This window comes from Falco biarmicus, chromosome 4 (assembly GCF_023638135.1).
Source record: "Falco biarmicus isolate bFalBia1 chromosome 4, bFalBia1.pri, whole genome shotgun sequence".
NCBI classification, from domain to species: domain Eukaryota; kingdom Metazoa; phylum Chordata; class Aves; order Falconiformes; family Falconidae; genus Falco; species Falco biarmicus.
In genome coordinates this window covers 11,398,928-11,423,103 of record NC_079291.1, presented here as the reverse complement: position 1 = coordinate 11,423,103, position 24,176 = coordinate 11,398,928, and the positions used below count along the sequence as shown (strand labels likewise).

Here is a 24,176-nt window from a genome sequence, read left to right as displayed (position 1 = left end):
TGCCTTGTTTATTGGTGGGGGTTTTTTTGGGGGGGGGTTGTTTGGTTTTTTGGGGTTTTTTTGTTTTGCTAGTTGGGACAGACAAATACTGCATGAAGACTTGGAGCACAGAAGCAGTTGTCCATACAGGTTCCGAAGCAGTTTTCTGTAATTTTATTTTCTCCGAGGAGCAACGTCTTGCTCCTGGATAAGGGTGGAAAGGTGTCGGGCGATTGAGAGAGGGTAAGCCAGCTAGCTTCCTTTATTTTGGTGCCCAAATGACTGGAAATGACTACACTGTGGACCTGGCTTCAGTGAGAACCAATTTAGCAGCAGTCTTGTGTCATACAGAGCACTGCCTTCCTCTCAGATGGGGAATAGAGTTGTTGTGCGTAATTAGTTGTCTCTGCTAGGTTTCCTGTATCTTGTTTTAGAATCACAGAAAGTGTGTCTTCCTAAAGCTCAATGTTCTTTCATTACATGCAAATTATTAGAAATTACATGGAATTACTCTGTTCTTGTTTTGGTTTAGATCATGGTTATTTTTTTTACAAAAGAAATTTATTTTCCTATCTGGAAGCTCTGTTTTTAATCTGTGACCTGAATCAAGGTGGATAATAACATTGCCAGAATTAAGATTGCACTGGCCTATTTATTCCCCCCCATTATGTCACTGCTAGCCTTTACTGTCTGATCTGCAATACAAAAAATGGAGTCTGCTTAATTATTAAGCAGTAGTGAATTTAGAGCGAATGAATAGGAAGGGTGGCAAGTACTACTAAATGACACGAAGTAGCATTGGGTAGCCAGGTGGCTTGGTGGGCTGTGAGCAGTAAGTGCTCTTTTGGTATCGACCTTAACTGTGTACCTTTTTGTTTATGTGTTTGGCCCTAAATTGCAATAGTTACTCCTCAATGTGGCCATGTTGTGCTAAAGCATAGATTAGTTGGTGGATGTACTTTCCCACAAATCTGTATGAATTTTAAACCTCATGGGTAAAAAATGGATACATTATTTTAAAGCCTATTCTCTCTCCCTGGGTTCTCAAAAGTAACACCTAAGCAGCTCAATTTGAAATCAGAAAAGTAATATTAATACTTATCCTTATTGTAGTCTCTTTTTACTTAAATAAAATTTGGGCAGCATGTCTGTGGCTGACTATATGGAATTTCAGGCTGTTGAGTGTAACTGACATGGCAAGCAGAAGTTGATAAAATGATGAGCTGGTTGGTAGCAATTGTAGCTTCTGCAGATGCTGAGGAAGAGGTAACATTTTGGTTTGCAAAGCAGGCTTGCTTGTGAACTTAAAAGACTGACTGGGGCTTGACAAAACAGGAAGGGAGATTTTTCAAGATTTTATTTGTGTGAGAGTTCTGTGGATGTTAAAATCATGGAGGGCATGATGATCAGAAACAAGCAGTCTGTCTATTAGCTGTGGATAACACTTCCTCTATTTCTTACCTCTGTTTTAGATGCGGAACACTAAAAATGTCCAGCAAATTGTTGTTCAGCTTGACTGATAATGCAGAGAAATTACTGTGTGAAAAATACAGTTTTCATTCAGAGATACTCAAAGCTGGTAGAGCTTTTAATGAATACTGCAGTTCTTACATTTTCTTATGTTAGAAAATGATAAATTGAGGAACCTCAATGCATAAAGGATGTTAAGCAGTTACTGAAACGTAAGCATGTTCTCCCAACCACCTGTCTTTAAAGATCATCTCTAAGGTTGTCATTTAATGATAAAATCTTTGACTGTCAAGTATGTATGCCATGCTTTCTTTACTGGCACAAATAATTCCATTAATCTTATGGCTCAAGGTAAAAGGGGAAAAAGAAGAATCAAGTAGTTGCATAAATGTCGTCTCCAAGATGGCCTAATAAGATACAGTTTCCTAAAACAGAAAGTTTCTGTGTGACATTTCATTCAGTTACTGGAACCATAAACTTTGCCTTTCTTTGACACAGTAATTTACTTTCTATCCTATAATTCTTGACTATTTTTTTAATTAAATAAAAAACCAGATAACTATAGAATAATTTGATTCTTTATTCTTGAAGATGTCCTCTTTCTGAGGATTATGGAATCACTAAAAAACATGTCCTGGCAGTGACTGGAGGAAAATTGGAATGGAGCAAAAGGAAAATGTGTTTGGAAACTCAGAAAATATCAAGGAAAAAAGTGATAGAAGGAGAGGGTAGTGTCATTCTTCTGTTGGTGAGCTGCTTCTTGAGCTAATTTGATCCTGAAGTATGTAGTGGAGCATAGTATTTGTCGCATTGTCTGGAATAATAAATTCAGCAGTCTGAGAAGGGGCAATATATGAGTTGTTACTTTTCTGACATGATAGGGAAGGTGATGTTGCCTATCAAGGTTTTAAATCAAGGTGAAGACTGCTGTTTCAAATGAATGTTTTTTTGTCTGAACAGCTTGCATTTTTACGGCTAAAGCAAAAGAAAAAGTAGACCATAAAGTACATGTTGTGAGACTGGTTTGGGAGAAAAGGTGTCTGTGGAAGAGCTGAAGTGTTTAGAGAGAAAAGCTCCTCTGTCCATCGATAAGAAAGTAACTGGGGGGGAAAAACTCCAAAAAGCTGAAACCAGGGCTAGCCTGCTGTAGAAACCCAGAGTGCCTCTCCATCCAGAAGTAGTTGCTGTGTTAGGTCATCAAATAATGAAAATCATTTTACTGTTTGGAGATTATGGAAAATTCTGTCTTCAGTCAAAGGATTTGTCTATGCTGCTGTGCAGTATTTGGGCATCCATACCAATTTTGAAAAGTTGAGCTCTGGGATAGACACAGTCCAACTATGAAGCGTGGATTCCAATGTAGGCTGGTTTCTGAACCCAAGGAAGTAATCAATACAATGCTACTTTCCAAAAGAGGTGAGTTCTTTAGCAGATTGAGTCCATAGTTAAAGATTTGACTGGGACTGTGGTTGCCCACTTGCAAAAGTCTTAATAGAAAAGATCTCTATCATGTTATGAATTCAAACTGGAAGTTATATAAAACCTGGTCCAGAAAACTGACATAAGGTAGTGGGGAAGGAGGGTGTGGGGAGAGTTCAGATCACTGGGAATACGTTACACAATGGGAAGATTTGGCAGCCCTACCTTGAAAACTTCCTGGGATTACAGAGTAGTGAAGACTTATTTTCAGATAGTTGGCTTCTGAAATGTGTTCAGAATAAGGGAGGAAAAGGAAGTTATTTTAAGACGTGTTTTTTCTGCTGGGAACATACTTCTGGGTACATTACAGACTTGCCATCTGAGTGACTGCTTTGATGAGCAGTGTGTCATGTTACGGATGTACAGTTGAATGCCAAAATGCCTAGAAAAGTTTTGGTTGGTTTGTTGGTTTTTTTTTTTTAAGTGTGCATTTCCACTGGACAATATGGACCTAATTTGACTGAAAGTGGGAAAATGATAATTCTTAAATCCAGTGAGGTGAGGAAAATACATGGGAAATGTTTATACTGGGCACTTCTGATATTTTTGGGTGTGTTTTTAAATTTTTTAGATTTTCCTTTTATTGTCTCAAACTGGAATAGTGTTGGAAATGTCAAATTTTCTCTTGAAAAGCCTGTATAGTTGCTGTTCTCTGTTGACGTGCTCTGATGGTAGACAATTTTCATCTCCTACTATACTACCAGCATTTTATCACTTTTTAAACCATAGTCGTCGTTTTTTCTTAAATTCTTCTTGAATGGAGAACTAATACTAAATTGTTGTAACACCATAAATTACTTTAATGTTATAATTATTGCTATAATAAATGCTCATGTCAGTGAATGCAAAATCCAGTTGAAATAACTTATTGGTTCAGTGTTTGACTCTCCTCCAAGAATTCAGAATGCAACATAGTTATGCTTCCTAATATGTCATACTTGTTCTGCTTGACCTTTTTTTTTTTTGTTTTTTGTTTTTTAATGGCTGTTGAGGTGAATGGATAAAGGGAATAGGAATGAAACATGATGAGTGTTTTAATTAAGATAGATAGTTACAGAAATTATAGGACTTAGGGTACTGAGGTTAGCTTCTGAGAGAGTGCTGATTTTGAAATATAGGAAGTAAAATAGAAATAAAATGTCATCAGGCCATATTGACAAACTCCTGAGTAACTTAAAAAAAATTCTGGAGATGTCAGACTGTTGTGTTTTGATCTGTTTTTTTCTTTTTAAATTGACAGAACAGCAATAAAATTCTAGTTCACTGAGTGCAGTTGAATGTTTAATCTTGTAATTGATACCGGTTGGTAAAGTATCTGCATTTGGTTGGAATGGCAGAGGAGAGTATCCTGGTGAATGTCCCGGGAGCTTGAGGGAAGCTGGACCAGAGGAGCAGGAATCCTGTAGTCGCCAAACTAATCTGAGTTTAAAGCGAGAAATCATTGACTAAGGCTTTTCTTTTGTGGAATGGCCTGCTTTCTTACCTGCAATTTTAAAGTCCACTTTGAACAGTGCTTAAGCTGTTAAAAACACTTGAAATGTGTTAAAGCAGTAGTTTTCTAGCTTACCATTGATGAAATCTTTTAGTAAATATTAGTGTAAAAAACCCCACGAAAATTATGCTTTTGTCCAGTTTTGGAATAATAGAAACATTTAGCTGTCTTTTGGAAGTGTCTGTCACTAAGTTATTTCATCATTTCTGCACAGCACTGACTGTTTGTATGTCTAGTACAACATGACTTGACTCTGCTACCTCCTACCTGACTGTTCTCTAAAGAGTATGTTAGTTTTCGTCAGTGTGAATCTGTAAATTAATTACAGAGATATGATATCATGGGTAAATGTGTGTTCTGTGAGCAAGGCCAGTAGAGAAATACAGGAGAAGGTGGCAAATTAATCTGTTCTAGAGAGGTTAGTGCTGTTGATTCCCTGGTGTGCAGAACAAATGGCTTTTGGAACTCGGGTTAAAAGATATCCCTGTCCTTTTGATACAGTTACATGGGGCTTGTAAAACGGGGCACGTGCCATTCTCTTACTTCTCTTCTGCTTTATATATATAATGCTTTTCCACCCTCAGTTAATGAAAGAATCTGGTCTCCATTTTTAATTCATTTTTGTCATGGTTTGAACTGAGTCTTCATCACTTGGTTTGTGATGCAAGAAAATGTTTTTGAAAGCTGCTTGTGTTTCCTCTGTCTCTTTCTGTTCCTCCTTCCCCTCCTTGTTTGTGTGAAGTCGTGTGCTGCTTGAATTGACATTGAATTCCTTATTCCTTCTCAAGGCTTTTCCTACCCTTTTAACAGTTTTCAAAGTGCATTATCACCCTGCTTTTCTTGTGAGGCTGTAGTTGTCTGTGTCTTTTTCTGTGGCACTACTGTGTGAAAGGTGAATGGGGGAGTTGTGCATAGAACCTTAACACTTGAAAAACAAATACGTGGTTCTGTGTGATATGAGCAGTGTCATGGTCAGGATGCCTGTGAAAAGTTCCTGAACTTTCCAAAGTCGCAGGAAAGCTATTTTGTTGACACAACTAGTTTTTGTTGGACAGTTGGGACTCAGGTTTCTGTAGGTAGTTCTCCTTTCTCTTGTGGCTTTTGAAGTTGGCAGACGTGGAAAAAAACATGGAAATCTGGGACAAGAAAGAAGGCAGGATACTTGGAAGAAGGCAATGCAAAGGCTTGTAAGAACTGGTTACTTCTTTCTTTCTCAAGATTACTGCTTGAGTTGTACTGGAAACGTTGAATGCTTTTACAGGCAACTAAGACATCCTCACAAGTACTGAAAACTGAAGGTACAAGGCCAACGATAATGTTCTGTTTTTCTGAGACTGTACATAATATAGGTTATGTTGGCTAGAAAGTCAAGTTAATGCTACTGCTGTAGTGTGTTAACAAGGATGGAAGGATGCTGTCTGATGAAGTATGTGGATTTGCAGAAGTCACTGTTCTTGGATGTCACTATGCTGGTGGAGGTGTATTTGGTACTCAAACGGCTGCTTCCTTCCCTGGGGTAGCTTTATGGCAATGCAAAGCCCATCTTTATGGATCTTAGTCATTCTGGGTGTGCTTTGCTGGCCTAGCATGCAAAGGTTTCTGAGTTGAAGGGCTTGTAGTGTTTATGTAACTCAATAGTTTCTGTTCTAATATATTCAGAGGAACTTTTTTTCCCAAATCGTTTGGTCTTGATAGGAGAAGGAAAGATGATTTTTCTTGCCCCCCCGTTCCCCCCTGTTCCCCCCCGTTGTTCCTCCTTTCATTAATTGCAGAGCTGTACTGCAGTAGCCACAATGATGACTTCCGTGATAGTAACCCATAAAAGATGGCTTGATTGACAAAGGCTACAATAAGTTACTTGTACCTGAACAATAAAAGGACAATGAAGTTATGATGAGGATGGCACAGACTCAGAATTAACATCACTGCATATAAAGCCTAGACCTGTTTCCTAAACCCAAAGAGGTTGCTGAAAACTTGCACTAGCTGTAGGGTCAAGGTGCCGTATCATTTTCTCAGGAGCATGGCATCACTTCTGTCTAGTGCTCTGCTTTTCCTCCTGAATATGTAACAAATATTCCTAAAATGGACAAGGAAAAGTGAGACTGAGTGAAAGTAAAATTTACTATGAAGTGTGCAAGTCTGACTTTTTTTATTGTATGTTTTACAGTTTTGCTGTTTTCACCTGCAGTAAAGTGCATCATCTTTCCCTACTAAGGACTTTAAGAGGAAAAATGCTTTGTAAGTGGGAGAGCAGTATTGTAAAATCGTTTACTTTCAGACAAAACAGGAAAGTTATTTACTGGTGTAATACAAGTCAATAAGGTAATCTTCTGAAATATTGGCAATTACCATTTGGGTCCTCCTTATTTTTAACTCTACTGTTGAAAACCTTGTGGTTGTTGATACTCAGCTTGCCATTTCTCTAGTCCTTTTCTTTGTAGTGACGAGCAAATTTGGGGTGTACAAAGCTATAGAAGTCTCAATATCACAGCTTCTGAAATATTGTACACAAATTTTTGTGACTTATGCTAATCATATCTAGAAGAACAGTAGCAAGTAGTACGCATTCCCAATGCCGGTGTCAGTGGTGTTAGCCAGATTGTTGGGGCTATATTTTTAGTAGAAACTGAGGGAGTAATTGCATTCGTGTGATCTTCGCTTCTAGTCTATTGGAAGTCATAGCAAACTGTCCTTCATGTGAGCCAGGAGGTTGCTGTCTGTCCCCTCTTGACAAAGAGTTGTAGTGTTGAAATAGTTTTCTAGTTTAATAGCATAGATAATTTCCACAGGAGATCGGATTTAAAATCTGTGCTGCTCTGAAAGATAGGTTTATTGGGCGAAGGGAATTATGTTTCCTGCTCTTGAGACTGGCACACTAAGTGTGAAACATCTTCGTTTTCATGTAGTGCACTTGGACAATGCAATTAGTTTATTTTTGTTTCTATGATCTGGCAGTCCTAGCAGTTGGTTTATTGTGGAATGGCTTGTGTTCGTCTAAAGTTTTTTTTTAATCTTTGTGGCTACTAGATTTTCACTGACTATTTCCTGATCCTAAATATATGATCACCAGTAAAAATGTTACTTCCTTGTTAGAATTTGTTAGCAAAATTGCTAAATAGAATTTAGACTTCACTTCTCTCTTATCCTAATTGTTTTCTTATACATTGGTGTCCATACTTCCTACCTACCTGGGAACAGACTGTTCAATTCCCTTGGCAAGTTTTCAGAATTATACTCAACATCTGTATGTGAAACATTATCACAAAAATGAAAATACCATGGCATCTTTAATTGTGCTCACCCCTCTGCAGAAAAGTGTCCTCTTTTCAAAGACTAGTTTGGGGAATTACCATGTCTTTCAGGGTTACAAATGGAGGAAAAAAAAAGGGAAGGGATCAAGACTCCCCAAAAGAAGCAGTCTTGTACTACTACAGCAGAACCTCTTCAATTAAAAACTCCTTTCCATAATTTTGTCTTGTATGTGAAACTTACCATTAATCTGAAAGAAACATGAGTAAAAGAATAGTTCAGACATGGCCTTGAAAAACCAAACCTAATGATCAAGAGTACCTTATAAAGTTGTGTTATTACAAAAATGTCTTCAACCTCATTGGTTTATTGTCTTGATTTAAGATCAGTCTATGCTGCTCTTTAAATAAATGTGTGAAAGCTCTTAACAGAGATACTATACGCTTGCAATTTCTTTGAACAGGTACTTTGTGCTGGACTTTGAGACAGGGATTCTGCAGTATTTCGTGAATGAGCAAAGTAAAAACCAGAAGCCACGAGGAACCTTGTCTTTAGCTGGAGCTGTGATATTGCCTAGTGATGAAGTGCCACACATGTTGGTAGTCTACTCTGCTAATGGAGAAATGTATAAGCTGAGAGGTACAGTGCTTCCTAAAGAGCCAGCTGAGTCATTCTTCTCTCCCATTTCCACTTCTGCATCTCTTCTCCCATATCTCATTTCTCTTTTACTTCCCTATACTATCAGAAAGTAGTGGTTATACAGCTATATTGTTACATACTATATTATAAAACACTGTGGAAGAGTACTCTGGAGTTAAGTAAGTGTGAATTTAAAATATATAGACTTTCAGGGCTTCAAGATACCTCAAGATGCCTTCTGTAAACTGTTATTGTAGCATTTTGGTTGTATAGTATATCTTGCTTGTTTCCAAAGGCAGAAAAAACTGCTTTCATTGCTGTCCATGGCATAGCATTTAATTTCTAATATTGTTCTCCCCTGCCACCATCCTGCAGTAATGAATCTGCTGATGGGTCAGAGAAGGGAAAAATGCCAGTGGGAGGCTGTTCTTGTGGAAGATACTATGTTCTTGTCAGTCTTGGATTAATTGAATTAACCTTTCACATAAAATTTTACCTTCCCTTGCTCCCAAATGTAAGAAAGAATATAAGTTAGAAGGTGGTGAGGGTGCTGCAAAAAAAAGCAATGTTCTGATTCTAAGATATTTTCAATTGGTCAATTTCATATCAACCTAATTAATAAAAACCCCTGATATTAAGAAAAGGTGACATGTAACACAGTGTAACAAAAGTTTAAATTTATGTTAGTTTTATTCTGACCACAGTTTATCAGTTGTCTAGCAGGACAGAGCATGCAGGACTCCCCTGTGGTACAGTGTGTTGCTGTTTTATACATAGAACTGAAACACAAGAACAATCAGGGAGAGTTTCAGTAAAAATGTTTTGGAATTTGCACAGCTAGAAATCATTACTACTTGTTGTTTCATTATGCTTTTCCAATTACTTGAGATCATTAAATACAGTATGCTGCTTTTAATTTCATGAGATCTATGAATTTGATTCAAATCAGTAAATACTTTTAATGCTGAGTCAGTAACCATTGAAATACTTAACAGCAGAGGAAGTAAGAGAAAATATTTCCTAAAATTACCCACTCTGTATTGGTATTCTTAATTAGGATTACTGTACTGTAGTGGTTTGTTAAAACCAAAACCAAACCTCTCTCTTAAATAGACTTCTAACACTGCACAGGAGCCACCTAATATAGACTGCAGACAACCTTTTCAATAATTTTAAAGCTGTTTTTTAAAGACACATGGGGAAAATTGTGGGTTTTATTCTTGTGTCTTTAAGTTGCATGCCAATGACACAGGTTTAAAGAGAGGTTTAGTTGAACCGCATTAAAACAGAAGTACTTGGGTATTTGGGGAACTGGTAGCTTGTCTAGTAGCTGATGGACAGCCTGAGTGTAGAGGTTTTACTGATTTAAATGCTATGCTGTGGTCCTTGTCCTCCACAAAGAGAGATGAGTAAAACAAAAGTAGACTTAAAATTTAGCAAAAAAAAAAAAAAAAAAGTAATCTTGAGGTAATTCTGCCTTTAATAACTCTTGGCGGAGATAACTTATGAACATAAGCTTATATCTTCCAACTGGCCACAGCATCTTAAGCTGGGGTTTAGACGTGTTGTACTGAAAAACTTACTTAAATTAAGTGTCACAAATTAGAACTTATAGTGCATCCTAACCAATAAATAATCCCACCCCCCGCAAAAAAAAGAATGTCAATTTATTTGTGATTCTCTCTATTTTCTTGTTTGTTCTAGCTGCTGATGCAAAGGAGAAACAATACTGGATAACTCAGCTTCGATTCTGTGCCATACATCACAGGGAAGGTAATTCTAAGGTAAATAATTAAGCGGGAGAAGTAACTGTTATACTTTGAGCGGTGTGGGTGAAGAGCAGCATGATCTGGGTGATAGACTGGCTGCTGTAGTTAGTGGGCTGACGTTCAGAAGTTTATGAGAAAAAGCAGCAAGCTGTAACTTGTCACTAACTGGAGCAGGCTTAAGTCAATTGGGCAGTCTGAACAAATAACCATTGTCCTATTTATGAGAAGTTAATTTTGGATGCTGTCAATACATGGTTAAGTGAGTGGATGGATCAACAGTTTATTAATAAATATCTGTGTGATGTCCTGATTAGTATTTAAAAGTGTTAACTGATTCTAGTTTTATATAATTTTATAAGATTTAATGGCTTTTATTAGAGAAGCTTCAGGTAGATAGATGTTAGCAGTGGTCACTCTAGCTTCTTTACCAAATCTGAAAGAGGTCATAGTATGAAGATTTATATTGCGTATTTCTCTTTGAAAGTGATGTCAGAATTCTTGTCCTCAAGCAGATAATTATTTTGGACAGGTAAAAAAATGTTTGGACTTTTAAAAACAGCAGAACAATGGGTTGAGGGTGTCTCCTGCCTCTAAGTAGAAATGACATGAGTTTCTTTAAATGAGAATGCACTTTGGAAGTGGGAGATATTAAAAGCAAACAAACAAAAAACTCTATTAGGAAAAAATGAGTATTGTGTTTATTTTATGTATGCTTTTGGTGTTAATACTAACTCACTAAAAATAAAGTTCTTAAGTTCTTTAAGCACTTCTAATGATACCTTCACAAGAACGAAAAAAATTCCTTTCCTCATGACTAATTATTTGCTATATTAAAAAAAAAAGTGCGTGTAACTGCAAGCAGAAAGGATTCCTCCCCTGCCCCAAGATGTTGAAAATATCAGTCTTATGTTAACTGCAGTCGAAGTCATGATCCTGACTGTCTTTGAAAAGATGGAAGGTATTTTGAGGAGGCTGATATTCATTGAATGTGTGAAGTAAAATAAAACCAGTTTTTTGTTCTTTTTTTTTTTTTTGAATGATGTAATGATGTGGACTTGTCAGGAAGAGAAAATCACACTCCTTTTGAAGGAGAATAAGTAACTTCAGTATTTTGGTACTTCTTCAATTCTTCTGCATGGCGATTAATTATGGTTTTTATATAGCTGTGGCCCACTACTATTCAGAAAGGTGCAACTCCACTTGTTCAGGATATGCTTACAGTTGCTGTCGATTTACAGCTCAGGGATTTCCTGCACTAGATAGAGATGGTAACTTTTTATACTCAGTTGCCATCAATGAATTATTCCTCAACAAGTTTTCTAGTCATTTCTTGAACACATGTAAATGTTTAGTACCTGCAATGTAACGTGACAAGGTAGAACTGTTGTTCGGTATGTATAATGTCAGAGACTTGTGCAATGGCATACTGGTTCTTATACTTCTACACTCTACATTTGCTAATATTTCTTAGTAGTGGGTTTGTTTTTTCTCCTTTTGCCTGCTTCTGGTAAATAATTCTGTAGAGATTAATTCTGGAGTGGCAGTAATTGAGTTGAAGCTGATCTTTTTGTAAGTGAAATTTGGATCATTTTTCCTGCTTAGGTAAAAAACTGTTGCATTTAATAATAATTTATGTTCAGAATTTTTCATACTGCCTCTCCATGTTGAGCTCCTGCAGTAGTAGTAGTATCTACATATTTTGATAGGCTCTGAATTAATTAGTATGTCAAGAGAAAAATTGTAGCATTATAACAGTGAAAATGTCTGGCAATTAGTAGTGCTCTAAAAAAAGCAAATAGAATTTTAGGAATTATTGGGAAAGAAGCAGAGAACAAAGGGGAAAATACCGTGACTGCTCTGTTGTATGCTTGTTTCAAATACTTTTATTAGTCCCCTTCCATTTCTGAAACAGAAACACTGGAGAGGGGGAAAGTACTTTTCATCACTTCTGTTGTTATTCTCTACAGAATGAACAGTGTGACAAAACTTGCCTACAGTGGAGTCTTTTTTTTTTTTTATTCCTTTTTTTTTTTCTTTTTTTTTTTCTGATGATGGGATGAGAAGGGGCAAATCAGGGAAGTAGCATGTTAATGAGTGCTCTGGAGTGGCTGAATAGGAATTATTTGCTAGCTGTTAATATCAATATTAACACCTCAAAGAAAATGAGCAGAGAACAGATTCAAAATAAAAGGTGAGAATGAAAAAGAGATTATTATGGGATGCTTTAGATGCCAAAAGTGTGTATAGATTTGAAAAGTATTTGAAAGGGAAAATGTCACTAGAAAGCCTTGACTAAGTGAGTGGGAGGCTATTAAATACAAAGACAGCATCTGTCACAGAAAATCTAACACGCAGCTCTTAAAAACAGGAAGGACTTAGAATGGGGAGCATCTCTCCAGACTTGTTCTCGTACCCTTGCATAGTGACCTACCACTTCTGTGCTTTCTTCTGGTTCCTAGACTTATCATGCAAGAAAAGAAAAGGATTTCCTTGACTGAGAGGGGGTGGATGGGCATACATAACTGAGGAACCAAACAACCTCTTGTTTCATGCAGCAGGAGTAGCATTACTGCGTTTTTCTTAGAAGACTGATGAGTTACAGAAACTTGGCTTAGGAAGCTGGAGTATAGATGCATTTTGGTTGGTACAGCCAGTCGTACATTTTAGTTAGCTTGCATCCACTTAGAAAAATATTTTCATTTTCTTCAGCATTTCTATTTTATACTAAGTTCTGTGTTACAAGTCTACATGTAAAATCAGACTAGGTCACTTTTCACTTGATATGTTTGTTAGTGAAGCACTCTTAATTCTCCACTTCTGTAAGCCACAGAGCAAATAGAGAATTTATATCTTCTGTATATTTAAGCTTAACAGTCCAGAAAGTAAAATGCTGGGAATTAATGTTCTTTAGATGAGACCACAGGTGGTGAGTCTGCTTCTTACTCCAGAAATGTACTGTACTTGAAGCAATGTCATCCTTACCTGTTCCTAGGGACCTTTCTTTTGACAACCTGTGTCTCTTGTTTTTCAATACACTTTTTTTTCCTTTTTCCCCTTCTGTCTTCTCAGGATTAGAGTATTATCTGAGAGGCAGATTTCCCCTGACTTTAGTGTTGCTTATAGTGCCAACTTGGATTTCATGTACAAGTTTTAAAGCTTCTCTCTGCTTTTCTCTATAAAAGTAGGTGATCAAAAGCTTTAATGCTACAATAATTAGACTTTGGAGATCAGATATTGGTTACAAGGGAGTGGTGTTTCACAAAGATTCCAGAAACTAGAAAAAAATCCATTTCTATAACCTCTTTTTTTCTTCAAAGTTTCTTACTTCAAAACCACTGCCTGGTAGGAGGTAGGAGAAGCAAGAACTGCTGCATTTCTTTTATGATTATTTTTTTTCCTTCTCTTGTAGATGAAGGTGCTTTAATAATTATTCACATGAGAGTGGAAATATTTAATTTAAAATATTTAAAATTTACATGAAATAGCATGCTGTTACCTTAGCAATTTTACTGTTTCTTTTGTGTTGGGGTTAGGGACTGGAATTACGTAGAAAGATCTGTAATGACACAGGGAAGGGTACATGTTTGATTTGCTTTTGCATAATTGAGGACTTGAGAGAAATCTGTATTTTTGGCATTTTGTTAAAATAGCCATACTGTTTGTTGGTAGGACTGTCATGGTGTGATTGGTTACTCTACTGGCAGCAGGACTGGATCTCTCTCCTTCCCCTCTCCCCATACTTCAAGGGTTGTAGTAAGTGATAACTTCAAATGTCTGTGTCTCATAGTGCTGTCAGGAACAGGCAGATAGATACTTGTGTGTTTTAAGCTTTTGGAGCTTGAAAAGAATCCAAGCTCTGTCTCTGCTGAGAACAGGCATGTTTCTGCATCTGGAAATTTGGAGCCTGAGTACTTGCTTCCAGCTGCTTCTACAGCTTAAACTCACCTTTTTCATGGGAAGAACAGGAGGCAGAAATTTCTAGCTATTTTTTAGGAGTCATACACTTGACAAGGAGGTGGAATGGGAAGTGTGAAATATGCAGTGAGAGGTATGTTTTATCTTATGCAAGTCGGATACAGGTTAGTGGGGGAAAAATAATGGGATGACCAGGCAAGCAGTGGGAATGTTCCTAAGAATACCAGTGAAGCAACTCTTAGCTACAGGTCTTTCATACTGGGGAGCAAACGTGTTTTTTGAAATCTTTAGCTTTTATTGGAAGGAGATTCATAGGAAGACATGAGAATTTGGAGAATGTTTTTCAAAGCTGAAGCTGAGTCACTATTTCTATGAAATATTCATAGAACAGTATTCCTTCTAATTGCACTGGATCCAGATCAGCACTGGTTTCCTTTCTTTTTCAGAGCTACTGCCTGCATCAAAATGTTACTGTATGACTTGCTGTTCTCACTGTCTTTAAAGCTTCAGCTGGGGACTGGAGTGGTGGAGGAAACTGAGCAAAGCAGTGATTTTAAAAAAAAAAAAAAAAAAAGAAAAAAAGTTGTTTATTAGTGACTAAACTTAGTTGCATCCTAATCAATGGTCCAAAGGTGAGCTGTACAGCTAACAAGTGGGTGTAACAGAAGCTGTCTGTCACTTTGTTTTAATTAAATTTTACATCATAATGATGAAGTACTAAAAGGATAATGTTCTCTGGCAAATAATTCCCATGCTGTAAGGTAGTCTTAATGTTCTTGGTATTCCCATGAAGTCTTGTTTTACTTAATTACAGATTGCTCAACCTCCAGAAGGGCCAAATCACACTGTATTGGAAGAAATCTTTTATGTCTGGGTAGGGTTGCTGGTTTTTTAGACCATTCTAAGTGAATATTATCATACAAGTTTTAATTAAAGCATTAGTCAAGTTTGATGTCTGTGATGTAAAATGCTTCCAATAAGAAGTAGGCTTATGCATAATTTTTCTGGTAACTTCCAAGAATAATTTTATATCCATAATTTGTCACAAGCTTGTTAGATCTTCTGTTTCATATCCCTTTTTTCTTGACTGTTTAATGACGGTGGCTGTAAAAGCACTGCTAGAAACAAACACATGGGTTCTTATACTAGCTCTTAATTCCAATGTGTGGATCAGTTGCTGGATTGGCATATAACCCTTTTGTTTCTCAGTGCATGTCAGGAATGTGGCAGGGAACAGAAACCACTACCTTTTGAACTAGCTTCTGTCTTAAATTGTATTCAGATGGTAGCTTTCAGCTTAGATCTGTGCTAGAATAAGGAGGTAGACTCCCCTTGTTCCAGGTTCTGGTTTGGATCTGCACAGTGAGCTGTTCAAAACTGGATGGTGTGGATTCATGTTTCAGCTGAACTCATTTGTGGGTTCCCTGAGCTGGAAATGGCCTTCCTTCTGCTGCCACCCTTTGTGCAGGCTCTGTTGTGTTTCTGGTTCTGTTACCTTGGGCATCAGAAATGGGAAAAAATGGCATCTTGCTGAAAAGGACTTGGCGCTCTGTCCAGCTCACTGAGGTGTCAGGTGAGCACTGATGTAGGGGAATCTGGCCTCTGCTTCCAGCAGCCCCTGGTGGTGTTAAGGCTCAGCTCTTGTCTTACTCCTGGATGGAGGATGACTGAAATGGATCTGCCCAAAACCTAACCTTTCTCTGTTTTAGCCTGAGGCTTTGTATTTAGAACTGAGCCATCCTGATGACTGCACGCCTCTGTGAGGGACTGTCCTGCTCCCTTTCCCTTCAGGCAGTGCTCCTGATGCCTCTTACAACTATCATCCAGCCCTTTAGAAGGAGTCTGGGGAGCTAAACCAGCAGAAAATTCTGTACGTGTGTCTGTCTTTGTTTCTCTTCCGGTTTAACTCCCTGGAGTGGCTTTCCGTGAGGCCAAATGGGCCTCAGAGCCAGCATGGAGAGATGGTGGAGAAAAAAGTCCAAACATGTCCCTTTCAGTGGCAGCTGCAGTGGCAGTTTAGCTGCAGTGTGGAGCAGCACCTGTAGTAGTGCCTGAAAGTTCAAGGTCAACACTTCTATCAAATCACTATAAGGCAGATAGCATAATTTTCCCCACAGCTGAAAGAATGGCTGTCACAGATCTTTGGTTTTATCAGATTTCTTCTTGCCTTATTAATGAATGGCTGTGGAGATACCTTTAAATTTCTAAATGGATTCTTCACTGGGTATTTTTAACATCTGCATGGTAACTGTTTCCATAAAGCAAATTAGTGAAAGTTTCAAGTCTATGTGAGTGTTGTTTTGGTTATTTTTATGCATGTCAAACCTCTTTTCCTTTTGAGCAAGTTCTCTTCCCTCCTCTGGTATGCTTGTCTGCTTCCCGCTCTCATCACTGGCCTATAAAAGTCTACTAAAAGGATGGTGCTTCTAATTAAAACATGCTTTGCTGAGAAGGAAGCGGTGCTTGGCTGTAGACGTGTGTGTTTGATATCTTTTTTTCCTCCCTTCGGAAGATACATGAAGATAAGAGCTGCTCACAGCTTTCTGCTTTCAAAATCCTGTGGAAATAGAAAAAAATTCCATTTAGGACTGAACATAAGCTCACTCAATTCTTGATGAAGAAAAGATTTTTATGATGGAATGATTATCGTAGTCTCTTGCTTAAAAGCAGATGATGAAGTACTATAATAGTCTGTCAGAAAAGTTAGTACCGTAGATGGTGCTTTTCACAAACGTGCAAAGCGTATCACAAGCTGGTCCCTTTGCAGTGCTGAAGTTTGGATGTTATGTAGATTCAGTCATTTGCATTTTAATATTTGTGAATTATTAGAATGTAAATTAAACAGATCTCTGTCCATATTTTTCTTCTAGCAGTGTTTACTTAGGGTGCATTGGAAAAGAAGTAGATGGGAATTAAAATACTGAACAGTGATGTCTCAAAATTGTAATTACTTTCTGATAGTGTGTGACTTCTTATTGCTCTAAAGCTGCATGCAGGGGTTGGTTCTGTGCTATATATACGCAGAGGAGTAAAGGAATGTCATTTCAGTATTTATTATTCTGTAGAAAACATCTGTGGCACAGTGCCTGTGAAAAGGATCCTTATCAGCCATAAACAGATATGACAATTCACTTCAGAAATTAGTTTATTGATCTCTGGAAGACACCATTTACTTTCCAAAATAAACAAAACTGTTTGCTTCTGATAAATGGTGAAAAACATTTCAGCTTCTTTGTGAGCAGGTAGGGCAATCCCTAGGCAGAATGAGTCATGAAAACATTAGTATAGTTGGAACTTATTGTTCTACAGTTACATTATATTAATTGTTTGGATTTTTGATATCCAAATGGAAGCATTCATTATAAGTTTTTGGTTTGGTTTTTTTTTTTTTATCTAGGAGATGGACAGTCTACTAAAATAAAGAGCTTAACCCAAATCTATGTTAGCTAAGTATACTTTAGCTAGCTTTAGATCATAAAGCCAAGATGAACGCAAGTTACAAATTAATCTTTTATTAGCTGCTTTATTATTCTTTTACTAGTTTCATTTTATTAGCAGGCAAACTGTTGGAGCAATGGTAAAGTGTAGCCTCAGGAAAGAATATTTGTAATCCTTTTGGGATGCTTCAGCCTGTGGATTTCTTGACTCATTATTAGCACCATGTATTACTAATTGTTGAAAAGCTTATGTCTTCCTTTCATCAGACTTTTCACTATCTTTTATTTATTTGCAAACCAGAAAGTAGTAGGACCAAGAAAATGAGATATGATAATAGTTAGAGGGGCAGATAAGTTGTACCAGTAGCGCTAGGGGGAAGAGCAGGGCATTAGGAATGAAGAAAGATCCATCAGTTACTGTCACTGCTTTAATTTCCTGGGAGTGACTTTAATGACTGTTGTAGTACGATGTGTAATTAGAGTTTTTTTAGCTGCAGAAAATATCACATAGGTTTCAACATTTTAACAACAATGGAAATTTTTCATTTTTGCGCAGTTATGTGTCAGTGCAAGAGATGCTTGTCATTCCCAGTGTTTAAGCTGAAAAAGTTCTGCGAAAGAGGAGTCAAGTATTTGGCTGGGACATAGGTGTTGACAAGGTGTTGTAAAATTGAGAAGTGCCTAAGGGGCTGAGTGTGTAGTTCCTGGAGAGGCCTCTCCTGGCTGTGGCAGGAAGAAGCTGTCAGAAGGAATAAGCTGTCGCCCCCGTCTCCTTGGGCGGCCAGGCATACTGCTCTGGTGCTGTTTTCTGCGGCACTGTGGAGCGCAGCCCCACTTCAAAAGGTTTTGAGTGGTTGTAGAAACTGCCCCTGCAGACATTCACCTGCACTTTGTGTGTGACTGCTTTTGCAAGTTGTAGGTTGGGATTTTTTACATTTATCATGGGGCCTTGCCTAGGGGTGGCTTCATGGATAGCCAGAGGTCCTGGTGCTGAGCTCATTTAGGGTTTTTATGTTACAAACATTCTCTAAAGAATTATCCCAAATTAGATGCAAAAGGATTTGTGTCGTGGACTGGTGTAGTTTTCTGGCACACTGGTTGGAAACATTGGGTCACTAGATGGATAAAGTGTATAAAGGGACAGAAAATGAAGACATGAGGAAAAGACATGCTTATAGACCTGTGGGAGCCTTTCAAACTGATGTATTTGGCTCTGATACTTGGCACAGACTGTGGCTGTATGTGCTAGCTCAAGATTGGCAATCTTCCTGACTCAGTGAGCTGCGTAGGATTGGTAACTGTCTTGTACTGAGAGGGGAAGGAGAGGACTCTAGGAGAGGCTTACCAGCAGAGGTGAGCTCTTCCTAGAGATCACGTAGCACTACGGTAGGGCAAGGCACGCCGGCACACCAGGCGACACAATATGGTCAGACCTTGCCAGGCTGTGCACTTCCTATGTAGAGCTTTGAGTTTATCTAGTGTCCCTGTAGCAGGACAGCCTTCTTGAGGACCACCCGCTACTGAAACTATAGATGGCCTGTTCTTCTTGATTTTTCGCTCCAGCTCCACTGACTCCCAAACTCGATGCCCTAAATGGCTGTCCACCAACAATTGCTGTGAGCCGCCTTTGTGAGACTTAATGAAAAGCCACCTTAAATGCACTGTGGTCCTGCAGCCTGTTTATTTTGCTTCGAGTCACAGTTTAGAGGTGTAGCTGGTGTGTCCCGGTGACTTGTGATATGAACTAGCCCGGGGATCCTCAAACTTTTTAACCAGGGGGCTGGCGCGTGGCAGGCAGTCATCTGCGGCTGCTTGGTTTTCCCCCCACAACCCCCGGGGGGGGGGGGGGGGGGGGGGGGGGGGAGGGCCAGGGGGATTCTATAAATACCGGGGACCGGATTGAGGACAGGACCCTGGGGGGCCGTATCCAGCCCGTGGGATGTAGTTTGAGGACCCCTGAGCTAGAGCAAATCTTGCAGGGGAAAAAAAACCAACCCTGGTCTGGATTAAGAGACTCCTAAAATGATGGGCGTATTTGTTTCTTGGAAACTTGTTCATTAATTATTTGTGATACAGAACCAGTTAAAAAAAAAGTAGCTAGCTAGCAGCTTTTGTACTAATAGTTCACTATTAAATTTATAACTCCCAAGTGTAACTGGTGTTTGGTGAAAGGCGTATCATATTAGGTGGCAGGATGAGAGAAAATGTGAGGTGTGAGCTGCAGTCAAGGTGTCTGTTGTGATCCATGGGTTGGCTGCAGATAGTTCATTGCAGTTTGAAACACTGTCTTGAAGAAAAACAGCATTAAGTTGCTAAATACTATCAATGATATAGATATTAACTTAGAATGTACATGCATTTCGATTTATGAACGTATCTCTCAAAAGTGTGTAGGTTGAATGAGATAATTTTGGCAGCAGTTTTTTCTGAAAGCTAACTCTCTCCTAGAATTCCTTCCTGATTCTGTATTTGAAGAGAAACAGTGCATGGATTTTTTCCATATTTGTTTTATGTTACTTTTGTAATTTGCAGATCTGTACTTTCATGGTGCTGTCCTGTCCCATATGCCCCCGCGCAAAAAGAAAAAAACAAAAAAAACCCCCAAAACCCAAAACCACAAAACCCAACAAACCACAAACACCCAAACCAAAACAAACAAACCCCAAAACAAAACTATAATCAAATTTCATTTATCACAGAATGATGTTGTCTTTCAAGCAAAACTAATGGCTAAACTCACTGTTTTACATGTGTGCTCTTTATCTTTATGATCAGTTCAGCTAGATGAAGGTAGCAGTGGTGTATTTTTAATATCGTGATTGCATGATACTAGAATGTCAGTGATTCTCGGAAGATTTTATTCTAAAATCAAAATAAATTTTTTAAACTGGAAGTTGATCTTATGCTGAAAACAAAAGAAATTATCTTGTTCTTTGTCTGTACCCTAAATTTAGTTGATAAGTATTCTGATGTCAGTTTAAAAAAGAAACATCACTAAGTTATTCATCAGTAACATATTCTGTTGTTATATACTAAGGTTGGTTTTAGAAAAGGAAATTCAGTTGCCCCTAATTTCCCTCATTCCCTTGTTTTTTCCAAAGACCTTTTCCTCTGGCTCTTATTTTAGCTATGTCTAAGCAATGCTCTTTCAAATGGAAGATGAATTAAAAACCTGGCAAAAGTTCTGTACTCTTCTGACAAGTTCCACCCCCAGTGCTTTTTTTTTTTTACCTTAGAGTCAAAGCCAGTTTTAATGCAATTGTGAATTATCAGCCAGGATGGATAGTTTTTGAATGTCTGATTCTACAGATGCTTATTATGATAATTTTATTAGTCATGGTAGTAAAGAATATATTCATTGCAAAAACAGAGCTAGGCCATCGTTCCTGGAAGTGTTTGTAAACATAAATCCAGATCAACGGAATAATGCTTATTTCTATAACAGCTCTTTGCACACTGGGAATGTGATAACCCATTTTTTTAAACCTTCAAATACCTCAAAAAGTCTGAAGTCTAGTTTTGTGGGGGGGTGGCAGAGGGATCATGTAACTTACTTTTCCTTCTTTGGCAGATGCCAGATAATCTGCCTTGTCATTTACAGTCAGTGCAGCGGTAACCTGATGCCCAATTTAGACTTTTAATGAAATTACCACAGAATTACAAAGTTTGACCTGTAAAGGATAAGAAGAGAGATTGTACCCAAGTAATATTTTTGTGCACTTGCTGGCAGACCCAACAGTAGTACCTCATGTTGATGGTAACTCTTAGCAATGTTGAAGGCTGCCATCATTACTTGGGTAAAGGTATTTCACCCATAGGGCTGTATATTTAGTTCACTTTCTTACTGCTGTCACTTTCTGAAGTGTTTTGTGTTTTATGTGGTAAGAGTTACTCTGTTTCAGTTTTAACATTACAGATGCAATCAGCAGTTCCAATAGAAGGGAAAAAGCTCTTTTATATTGCACTTTTATTTGTGATGTCCCATGGTGCTCTAGTGCACATCTGAGCCTGATTGAGAATTGCTGCCCTAAAGACCTTCAGGAAAATGCCGGTTTGAGGGCTGCGGGAAACAAACCAAGATGGCAACACTAACAAATGGTTAGATCAGAACAAAGAAAGTTCTTGAATGTTCAGACTGATTTTGTAAGTTATATGTTAAGAATATTCCCACTGCAGATACTGTTGGAGATTTATTTCCGGCCTTTTCTGTATTTAGGGTTTATCCCAAGCTTACTCCAAAACATGTTGACTTTTAAAGCCATGTTTTGTATTAATTGTTAATGTTTTATTGGTGTGTGAGTTGGCCTTACCAAAATTGCAGCTTCTCTAATGTTGTAAACAGCACTGCACTGTTTCAGAAATTTCATCAGGTGAAAGCATTAAGATTTTTTTTTTTTTCCTTCCTTGCTGTTCACACCAGTTTGGTGACTTAGAGGTCAATGGCTTTATTAAAAAAAAAGAAATTGTGTTGGTATTGCTATTACTCTGTCTGCAAAATCTTCCTAATCTTCTCTAAAAAGCATGGTTGTAAGAATTTAGCAGCATCTTAATTTGTAAGAGTTTGTGAAGCTTTTTGCAAAGGCCAATTTCAGACAATCCAGGAAACAAAGGCAGTAGCCACAGTGTTTCCAAGAGGATCCCTGCTGAGCAATGCAGATGGTCCAGAAGGAATAAATCAGTCCTGAGTACAGTTACACCTCCAGATTTAGGTTTGTGAGGAAAGTAGAACAGCACAAACCTGTAGCCTGAATTGTAAATTATTTCCTTGTGTAAGGGTTGCCAATATCAACATCCCATTGCTTCTTCTAGAGCATTTCATCCTCACGAAGCAGAAGCTCATCTCTGCTGCCGCCTGGGACAGTTAATTCTGCATCTCCTAGTGGCCAGAAACATATGAATCAAAGTGGGCCAACTGTTGTAACCATCACACATCACAAATCACCTGCGGCTGCTCGAAGAGCGAAGAGCCAGCGTTCTGGTCAACTCCATGAAGTCAGAGAGGTAAGAGAGAAAAAATCTGCTGTTTTGCTGTAACTTCTAAATGCTTATTTTGCTTTAGGATAAGCAATTAAGTCTGACAATTTAACAACTCTCTTTGTTTCCTACTTTACGTATGACTGCTTTGTTTTGATCCCCTCGCTGAGAAAAAGGCAGTCTTGAGTTCTGGTTGAGCTTAAAGTCTGGTGTAACCAGGCCTTTTTATGTCAATGTTAAAGTTAGTGTGTGCACATGCTTAAAAGGGGAAGTATATGGGCCACAGCTCCCAGACTTTGCAGTGGTGCTGCAGTACAGGAGGAATATCTTTCTTAAGCTGCATGCAGCAAAACCTTTCAGATTGGAAAGAGGGCCCTGAAGCATTTAAATATAACTAGAAAAAAATGCCATGTAAGTCTGATGAATTAATGTGAAAGAAGGCACAGCTCCCCACACTCAGTGGTTTGTTTCTATATGGCTATAGTTTTAACTTTGTTGTCAAGTTTCTATTGCTGGACAAAGCATTATTCTACCACGGGGCCATATTAAACACATGAAAAGTATGTTTCTTTCAAAATGCCTTTACCAGGGTTTTGCAAGTATAACTTGTATACTGATTTAAGTCTGTCTTCCAGACAACAAAAATAATACAGAGTTTTAAGCTTAAGTAGTATTGGCGGACTTCCACAGAACTCACTTTTATTTTTCTTTCATCCCTTGGTATTTTTGCTTTGTCTGAATTTCTTGCTGTTCTCTAATACTACCTTTGTAGGTCCCCCTCCCACCCCTTCTACAAAAGAAACTGTTGACAGCCTAGCTGTTTTAAAGCATTTTTTTATTACATGGGTTTAAAATAGCTACCCCAGTCCCTTATGTTGCAATCTGAAGAGTCTGCTTTTAAGTTTATGCTCCCAAAATGCTTTATAAATAGAGACCTTTCATATTAAGAATGGAGTAAATTCTTAGTGTGTGCTCAGAATGAAACCTCAAATTACACATCCCAGTGAAGAATGCTCGTTTTTATTCTAGTAACATTAAAAGTGAAAACTTCCCTTTTGTATTAATTAATCCTGTATTGTATTAACAACAATCATTCCTTGCTCTGAAGAGACACTGTCTGAATGTCACCCACGTTTTCTTTACATTATAGAAAACACACATCTGTTTGTTTCTCATGAGAATATGTTGTCTTTGCTTACCAATCATCTCCCCCAAGTTGTTTCTACCTTACTAAATGTGTTTGCTCTCTTAGGCTGAATTCAGAGTGCGCATTAAACCCATTAGTAAAACAAACAGTAGGAGCTGTTGCAGCTTTGTTAGATGAAGCTGGGTAGGGCTGAAAGGAATGTAAAAGAGAATTAGTGTATGTGCTGATCATAGTAAGTTGGGAAGGGAAGAAGTCAACAGATGCAAAGAACTGCACTTGGGAAGGAATAAATACTAGCCTATAGTAAAACAGAGAATAAGTGGCTAGGTATCATACCTGCAGAAAAGGCCTAGGGGTTGCCAGCTCATTTGTTTGCAGTGTATTGCAATGTGATGTCATTCCAAAAAGGTAAATATTATAGTACTTTAATCTGCAATGGTGGAAGATAATTATTTTGCTATGTTTGATGTGAGTGATACCTCAGCTGCAGCACCAAATCCTGTGAGAACCACTTAGAGGGCTGTAATAAAAAAATCCTAGATATTGAACATATGGTAGTGATTGAAGGTTAAAAGAAATGAGTGTTTTTCAGGGAGGGGAAAATGGTAATAAGATAAACAGTG

The 24,176-nt window shown here is 38.0% G+C and overlaps 1 protein-coding gene across 2 annotated transcripts in view; it reads left to right on the top strand.

The window, feature by feature from the left end:
• Positions 1–24,176, top strand: part of OSBPL10 (oxysterol binding protein like 10) — a 122,321-nt gene that overhangs the window by 26,189 nt on the left and 71,956 nt on the right. For both annotated transcript variants that reach the window (XM_056338666.1, XM_056338665.1), the window contains exons 2-4: positions 8,136–8,311; positions 10,016–10,095; positions 22,242–22,433. In XM_056338666.1, the coding sequence (XP_056194641.1) occupies positions 8,136–8,311; positions 10,016–10,095; positions 22,242–22,433 (448 nt within the window). The remainder of the gene's footprint in view (positions 1–8,135; positions 8,312–10,015; positions 10,096–22,241; positions 22,434–24,176) is intronic.